At 44.5% G+C, this 9,244-nt stretch overlaps 1 protein-coding gene across 1 annotated transcript; it reads right to left on the reverse strand.

Moving 5' to 3' along the window:
* Positions 1 to 3,998: 3,998 nt before the first annotated feature.
* Positions 3,999 to 8,637, reverse strand: LOC119301994. Its single transcript, XM_037579003.1, has 2 exons — positions 8,448 to 8,637; positions 3,999 to 5,315 (listed from the first exon to the last, which is right to left on the reverse strand). Exon 2 carries the CDS (start codon positions 5,274 to 5,276, stop codon positions 4,170 to 4,172), a length of 1,107 nt encoding a protein of 368 aa, XP_037434900.1. The 5' UTR covers positions 5,277 to 5,315; positions 8,448 to 8,637; the 3' UTR covers positions 3,999 to 4,169.
* Positions 8,638 to 9,244: the final 607 nt, after the last annotated feature.

Consider the following 9,244-nt stretch of genomic DNA (forward strand, 5'->3'; position numbering starts at 1 on the left):
CTTCCACCTAAATTGTTGTCCTCCAGAAATTATTATGAACAAATCATAAAAGAATATATCTGCAGACAGACAGTAATGCAAGTACCATCAAAATGGAACAATTAAGGATATGAACAAATGCCTTGTGTTAACTATTCAAAAATCGCAAAGGATTATATACAATTCGCAAATAGTAGTTATTCTGAAAATTAAGTCGACTGAATTTTATTTCTCTATAGGAAAGACATTTAAACATATACAGATGAAAATGCCGCCGAAGACTGCCATCACCTCACAAGCTATATGGATTGAAATCATCCACCGGGTCAAAGAAACCACCATCGGCAAATACAAAAATTCACAGAACTACCTACTTGATAACAATACAAAAATAATATTGGAACACTTTAACACAAAGCCACACAGATCATGAGTGCATTCACATCAGTAATAAAAATTACTTAAAGCATGATCATAGTTACACCATGAACAAGAAATGTTGTCGTATCAATTAGAAGAAGAGTCGTTACACGACCAAGAGCCATGTGTGTAACACTTCAAATAAATATAGTACATGTATATGAAATCCAATCCATATTACAATACATCATAGCATCTATACACAAGCAAGGAAGTGAAAGAGAAGTCCATACTTGTCAGGAACAGAGAAGCGACGAACGGTAAAGGCAGAGATGCAGAGGTTATGAGGGTTTATGTGACACCAAGGTGCATGAGAGGAATACCATGATATTTTCTTTAACTTGCAGATCTCCCATCCACTTTTGTGTACGACAGCCAAGGCATCAAGAACGAAAAACATGCATTCCCGGCGTCTCACATCTGGTCGCTGCACCGTCGTTCACCTTGCTCCAGTAAATCTCTCCTCCCATGGCTCACATTTTCTTCAGCCCGTCCTCAATCTATGTAGTACCAGATCAATGGCTTTCCAAAGAGTATACAACAAAACCATCAGTTAACTACTTTACATTGGTAAAGAAATATAACCATTGGAAACTCAATGTATTGGTGGCGTACCTTCATGAGGTAGGCACATGAAAGGCCTGATATGGCGAAGAACCTGTGCCATTGACACCTTTGACACAACCATCTCCGTCCAAAAGGGGGCAACATCGACATGGAAATCCGTGAAGTAGCATTAAGAAGCTAGCATTCTTCGCTCCGGCCTTTTGTCAAACATTTAAATTATGAACAATGACAATTTCATCTCATAGTCAATATATGCAGTTTTAAAATGTGGAAAAGAAAGAAAAAGAGAGAGAATCACTTACATAACATCATGCAAACATGGGTAAATAATAATTAGCTAGAAAATTTTGATCATTGACAAAACTGTGAAGCTTCCTTTAACACTTTCTCTCTAGCCTTTCAGAGAAAAAGAAGGATAATGAAAAGCCAATATGAGCCTTGAAATCACACATCAATTTCTAACTAAGACATGAAATGCTAAGCATTTAAATCCTCTGGTATATGTAACTAATTATTTATTATTAAGTAACATCAGACTGTAAAGATGGTTCTAGGGTTATTCTTGCAGTTCTGCATTATAGAAACTTATCTCACAAATACAGAACTTCCCTTGTACAGCAGTCAGTTTATATGTTGGGTAGATATCCAAACCCAAAAATTGAAGCCAAACACAAGGATTTACTCCAACTTCCTCCCGTAATCCTGAAGCAGTCACTGAACAATGCAACATGAGCATCCCACGAAGGACAATCAAATTCTAATTTTTTTCAAAAATTAAAACATGGTAAAACCACACAAAATATTAGTTCTAGTTATGTTCCACCAGCAAGAAAAGTACATATAGAAGTAAGTCATATCTGTGGATCAAGAACATATGGAAGCATTACACTGAACCCAAATATTCAATGATGCATCAAATTCTAAATTTTTTTCAACAATTAAAACATGGTAAAACCACACAAAATATTAGTTCTAGTTATGTTCCACCAGCAAGAAAAGTACATATAGAAGTAAGTCATATCTGGGGATCAAGAACATATGGAAGATGTCACTGAACCCAAATATGCAATGATGTCTTTTTTCTTCCTATTCTACTTCAACCTCAGTGACTCCATTGGAGTAAAGACCTGGCAAACAAATGGTGCGGTCGCTAATTTGACACCAACACAACTACCAAATCAAATAAGTCCAAGTTCTTCCGAAGCAAAGAATGTGCATGACGGTGGATGACCTGTTCAATGAGTAGACTCTGCTCATCAGCCACCACCGTCATTGACCCGGAGCTCCTCGCCGGCCGAGTGCGTCACCTCCACAACATCTGGCGTGACCCTCCTTTGACAGGTGATGGCCACCGACATCCATACAACAGTTAGTACACAAGGTCAATTCTATATTTCTTCTGCCCATACAAGAATATGCAAACAAGTCAAGTTCATTCAAAAATCGGCAGCTCACTTCTGTTATTACAACAACAGCAGGTCACTTCATTCAGACAACAATAGCAACACAGATCAATATTGTGACAAGAATGTAAAAATAAAATAAGAGAGTTAAAGAGAGAGGGGGGGTGACAACCTTGCTGACGCCGGCGTTCGTCTTTCCCTTTGTCTAAGAAAAGTGAGGAGTGTGGTGTCGGCACCAACACAGAGAGCGGCAGTAGGAGGGTGCCGACCAAAGACTCATATGAGCTAGCGATGAGCTTGCACTGTTGTTGTCCGACACGGCGTCCGCACCAATGACATACTCGCCCGAGATGAGTCGGATGACCGAGATCGAGTAACTGACCACCTAGAGACGGGCAGGGCCGCTGACACCGGCGAGGGTGAGGGCCAGGTTTGGCTCAGCAGACCGCTCGACCAAAATGAGGTGACTTACGCATTGTCTTCACGTGGGTGACCTCGGCTCTTGCACCAGCGCGGGATGGTTCGGGCTAGAAGGCGGAGGGAAGAGCGGCGGGGCCGCCGGTGATGGCGGTGAGGGCGAGCGCGAGGATTGGCGCAAGGGACCCCTCGACCTCGATAAGACGATAACACGGCTTATGCCATTGCCTTCACGTGGGTGGCCTGGGCTCCTGCACCGGCGCTACGGTTTGGGCTAAACGGCGGAGGGAAGAGGGGCGGGGTCGACGGCGATGGCGAGGGCGAGGATTGGATCGAGGGACTCCTCGGTGTGGGCTCCTTCATCAGCACGGCAGTTCGGGCTGGACGGCCGAGGGATTTTTCTCGGTAGACAGATGGGATCGGGAGATGGGGTGAGGGACGTGGGTGCCTGATCGTGGTTGTTTTTTGTACGTGGGTTTCTTTTTCTTTTTATCGTGGGGGAAGTGGGAATCGTTTTATCGTGCGGGGTAAGTGAGAATTGTACGAGGGATGTGGGAGGTCGAACCATCACGAGGTTCGATTCTCCTTTAATAGTAGAGATTATAATTAGCTAAAACAGGCAATGAAAAAAAAAACAGTTCTATAAAATGCCGATACGCGCACGCTGAACAGTGTATAGATACTACAAAATACTAAACAAGAACGATCAGAGTCAAGGACCAAAGTTACCACCAGACGGATTCATAGCGGCGGCCTCATAACACGATGAAAACATGAAAGTGGAAGAACCAGCGAAATAAACTCACCAAATAACAAGCGCATCAAAGCAGGATAATTAACACTCACTCGGTCCGGGTTTATTGAGCCCCCTGTACTATAGTGTCAAACTTTGAGCATAAATAGTTAAGTAATAAAATATAAACTAGTTTAAGTCACAAAATCATATGGTGGGAATACTCTTCGAAGAAGCAAGCATACCAAAACAGTTCACTACCACAAAGAATGGCGGGTGTGGTCTGCTAGGGGCAAGGCGGGCGCGCATTCTCCACTCGAGATAAAGGTAGAAGGAGAAACAACGGAGAAATCCTCAAGATGAAGTTTTACTAGTTGGCTCAAGTGCAGAGGTAAAAAATAACTAAAAACATATGCTAGAATTTAAGCAGATAGCATGACCAACAATTTTAATTTCTAAATTTTACCAAAGAAACAATATTTCATAAAGAAAGATGCACAGCATGCATGATGTTTTCATTTATTCTTCCAGCCATCAATTGCCTATTTCAACCATGGGGATAAAAGGTAAGCAAATATTTTCATTCACATCTGAGAAGAAAAAACATGGAAGGATCCATCCAATAACAGTGAAACATAGATAAGTTTTCCTCAGAGCACACAGTGGATTCTATTGTCCTCCAAGCTGTAACATTCAGACTTGTGCTTGATGATCTGGAAACCATTGACATTGCGCACCACCTCCACGCCGGTCAAGACAGTAAGCTCATTGACTGCACCATGAAGTGGTCTGCACGAGGTGTGCCTCAAGAGATTTCGAAAGCTGGTGGCGATGCAGAACTTGCCTGAGCCCATGTTTAGCAGGTGCCTCTGCCGCGGCAACCACTCATCGGGCAGGACGCTGAGATAGTTCCAGGAGTGCCGCACCACCGGTCGCCTGGAGGAATCGAAGTCAAAAGCACGCAGGCAATGGTTGGGGTTGCCAATGACATCGTCGAGGCCAAACCAGAGGTCAAACTCAGGGACATACTCCGCCGCACCGTGGATGGGCAGCACCCAGCTGCCAGCCTGCCTCCACTCGCGCGTTGCCGTGTCAAAGAAGGCGCAGGCTCCAGCATCCACAGATGAGACACATATTGTGGCGGCATCCAACACAGCGGCTGCAGAGGGAGGACAAACTTTGCTGTTGCTGCCAGGCAGGCACGGCCGAAACAGTGGCGGGCAGGGTAGAGGTCGCCAGTACCAAGACGAGTTGTTCAGATCAGTTGTCCTGGTATAGTTCAAGACCTCGAACAAGGCATTGTCCTCTCCTTTTCCTATGACATAGAGCTTGTGGTTGTCCTGGCCATAGCTCCGCCGAGTGATGGACAGGGCGATTGAGTCACTCTGCTTACAGAAGTTGGCTTGTGGCATGCCAAAGACGAAGTCCGTGCTAGTGTCGTACATCATCGTGTGGACGTTAGGGCTGACAAACATGACAGAGCCCTCCCCCTGCCCTCTCAGCAGGGAGAAGAAATGCCTGGTAGTTAAGTCGGCCATGTTAGGCAGTGATGAGAAGTTGATGTTCGTCTTGGGCAGACTCTGCTTGGGGCTCCCTTTCAACATGGTGGATAACCATCCCTTCTTATTCACTTCTGCCTTTTCGGCAGCTTCTGTTGAAGGGTAGAAGAGATACTCCATGAGGTTGATCCGGCGCAGGGAATAAACTCCCTTGGGGTAATTGTGTACTATCATATTCGCAAACTGACGATTCATCATCCTCGAGAATTTAACACACCCAATAGTTGAATATCGTGGCTATCAAAAGGAAAAAGTTAGTACAGTAGCATTAACACTTGTCGAAAACTAAAATATCATGATTACTCTAAATAGAAAGATCAAAGGGTCTGTCTAGTTACTGCAAATCTAAGTGACTCAATCAACGTAAAAAGGAAAAGCAAAAGAAAAAGGAAACTACCTGCATGAATCTCCGAGTAAAATCAATGACATAGGACTTACACTTTGATGTGCAATACTTAGGGCACATCTAGACGTGCTCTAGCAAAACCGAAGATCAAGGGTGTGTGTGGTTGAAGAATGTGAGCGCTACATATAAACTTTGTCAAATTATATTTCCATCTAGTATCATATTTTATCTTTTGTAGCTAACTAACATTTTCGTGCTACTTCTCTCTTCCAGAACAAAGATAAAAGGGGGAAATATATCAATGTGCCTATTGCTAACATTGATTAGATGGAGTTCATATTTCAGGATAAGCATGCTACCGGAGAGTTCACGGTCCTTCAAACACCCTATGACTGTGTTCATGCATGTGACAAGGATTTTATTGGTGATACCGAGAAGAAAATATGAGTGATGTTAAGGTTGATCCTGCAACACATTATGATTCAGATTGTGTTCCTGACGACACCACTAATGAATGCTCGTCTTCGAAGCGTCCTAGAGGTGGCAAACGTGATAAAGGTAAGTGGGTGAAGTGTGATGAGAGTGCAGCTCAAGACATGACGCGCTGCGTGATATGTCGGCTATGTTTTTAAGGCGACGCTTCGCTTTAAGGCGTTGGGGGGGCGCCTCGACGCCTAGGCGCCTAAAGCGGGCATATTTGCAAAGCGCTGGGGGGTGCCTCGACGCCCGCCTCGACGCCTAGGCGTCGCCTTACGGACGCCTTAAAAACATAGTATGTCAGATACTATGCGTTCCACACACGTACCAACCCGAATGAGAATTTAATCAAAATAATTGATGACATTGAAGAATACTCTCTCTTCATCCGACTTGCGCTACAGACATCTGTGGCCACCAATGAACGAGTGGCTTCCATGTTGAAGGGGAGACCGATGGCTGCTATTCAAGAGTTTGGGTGCTGGATCGGTGATAACTTTCCTGAATACGTTCCCGTTCCTCCTGCTGTGTGATTCATTTCACTGCAAACTTTCAGGATTATTTTGTATGTCTTCCGGCATCGTCTCCTAGGGAGATAATGACCATGCCTCCTCATGCAGGCATGTAATGATGTCACAGAGTTATTCATTCCTGAACAATAAGCTTTTTACTCAGATTCTTTATCAGTCAGTGTGTTAAATTAATCATCATAAGTTGCGCTGCATTTTTGCATGACTATTTACAACTTGATCTGCTTATAGCTGTTTCACTGTTTTTTCAAGGTATTGTAGTGATGATGCACTTGTTATCTCTATCTCTACTACTATAGTACACAATTTTTTGAATCTACCTTCGTCTCACCAGTTGTACCTGCCCCTTGCAGAATAATTCATTTGTAGCCGTCGAATATGTTGGATCGAACGGCTGAGGTCACATGGATTCGCCACTCACAGTCCTCCCGCCAACCTAAAAGTCAGTCGCTTCTTCTGGAAAACTCCACAAACCACGGCCGCCTTCGGCAAATAGATTGCATGCCAACCTCCCTGGCCTGGATGGCTGGATGCGTGGAGAAAGAAACCGATTGTTGAGCCCCACCGTGGTGGAGCCGTGGAGCGTGGCACATCCGCACATGCTGCTGTGTGTGGCCATGGCTGCCGGATGCGAGCATGGCCGTGCCTGCCGAGGAAGACTGGACGAGGCGAGCGCGAGTATCGGATGGCGAGGTCGTGCGCTTCACCGGCGCCGCGACGGTCTTTGGGTTGGCGTTTGATGGGTCTAGGGCAGGAACGGGATCTGACAAAGGGGAGCTGCGGCGCGCTGGTTTGCAGGTGCTGTGTTGTCTGCTCGACAGTCGGTCAGAGGCAGACGCAGCAAACAGTGGCGTGTGGCCTGGGCTTGGCGTTGTTGTTTTTCTAAAACTGTATGGAGTGGCACAGCTGGCCCAGTGACAACCTTCATGGCCCGTATGGCCGAGTATCAGGCTGTCAACCGAACATCGCATTCAGCCCAAGTGGGACGGGCGAGCAGGACGACTGTTTTATAGCACATAAAACCGATGTTTTTATTTCTTAAAAAACATAAAAAAGATGTTTTTTTCTTAAAAAAACCCATAAAAAGATGTTTTTTCCTAAAAAAACATAAAAAAGATGTTTTTCTCTAAAAAAACATAAAAAGATGAGCCATGCATATACAATATGGACGTACATGCAATTTTATGGCAACTGTTGTTAGATACTTAGAAGATATCTAATAATACTTTAATAATTCCAACCAAGTGACGTAGAATACTACATGAAGATGATCATTTTCTAACCAAAATATAATCCCATGACGTTAATTGCCATTTTGTGTATACTGACTGCAAGTTAGTAAAGTAAGTGCTAACCAGAATTTCTTGACATGTTTTGTCAATTTAAGAAAGTGAAAAATATCAGGACATTGTAACTTAGCATGAGTTTTCTCTTAATAACTCGGCATGAGGTTACAAAGCTAAGGCAATTCATGTAGAAAGTACTAAGTTTGTATTAATTTTCTTCTTGTTCGTGTGAAAATTGCAAATAATAATGCGCACGTGCCTTCAACTAGTAAGCTACTAGTCCCTCACTAATGTAAAAAAACGTTCTTATATTATGGGACAGAGGGAGTAGTATTTGGATCCTATCAAGACGAGCTAGCTTGCCCTCAACACAGCCAAACGGTTAGCTGCTGGCTCTTGCCAGCAACGGCGTTGAACCAAACGCGCAGCTAAGGCAAAGATAGCCCAGCCGAGCTAAGCTAGCTCAGCTATAGGCAAGCTGGGCAATACAACCAAACGCACCCCAATGGTTTGGCCAGAAGGACAAGAATCGAAAGCTCATACCTGCTGCACCACTAAAATCAAATATAATTCTGTGTGCCACCCGTTCAACTCTCACATCTAGGGCCGGCCGTCGTCGGTACGCGAATTAATTCTACAGGCGTTTCCCTGCGCGCCGTAGGAGCTGTGAGCCACGGGCGCATATCGTATGCAGACGAAAGGTTAGGCCAGGAAAGGTTCGGATGAATACCTGAAGCTGGCGCCGGGATCTAACAAGCTGGCGCCGGGAAAGTGGGGTAGAAAGGCGGCGGCGGGAGGACTGTGAGTGAGATGGGATCGGGAGAGGGCCTGCGAGCGGGTTCGAGAGGAGGGGGTCGAGGGAAGGAGGAGGTCGGGAGATGGGTTCGATCCTCTCTCTGGCGGCGCTAGGAGGGAGAGAGGGATCGAGGGGGAGATGGTTTCAGTCAGCGCTAGGGCTAGAAGCGTTAGGTGGGCTTGGGGCAAATGGGCCTTAGAGGCCGGCCCAATGCTGCTGCTGGTTGGAGACCCCAGATGGGCTGGTTTGGCTCTCCCTCTCTCTCTTTAACTATTTCAAAGAAACCCAAACTTGGAAGAAAAGCCTAGAGGGATAGCAGTGGAGTTTGAACATGACGTAAATTTTCTCAGAGTCACAAAAATGAGCCGGATCCACGAAAAATGGAAATGATCACGTGAGTGAAGTTTGAAACGAAAACATTTGGATATAATTCAAATGGTTTTGCATAGGAAGTAGGTGATAGGGAGGTCCAAAAATGTTCGGATTTTTGGTGGAGCTCCGGAAAATGATGAAAGAAATATAAGGCAAGGTTAGAGAGTCAACACTTGAATAATAAAAAGGCCAAGGAATTTAATATGCAAGTGTGTTAAGGTGAATTCCAAAACAATGGAGTGGTTTTATATAGCTCCCTAAATATTGGGAGGATATGTTATAAAGAGAATCACCATGTGAATTCCCTCGGTTTAAATGGATCAAAGATCCATGTCATTTATTTAGTTGAGTTAAGAAAA

The sequence above is a fragment of the Triticum dicoccoides genome, chromosome 5A (assembly GCF_002162155.2).
Source record: "Triticum dicoccoides isolate Atlit2015 ecotype Zavitan chromosome 5A, WEW_v2.0, whole genome shotgun sequence".
NCBI classification, from domain to species: domain Eukaryota; kingdom Viridiplantae; phylum Streptophyta; class Magnoliopsida; order Poales; family Poaceae; genus Triticum; species Triticum dicoccoides.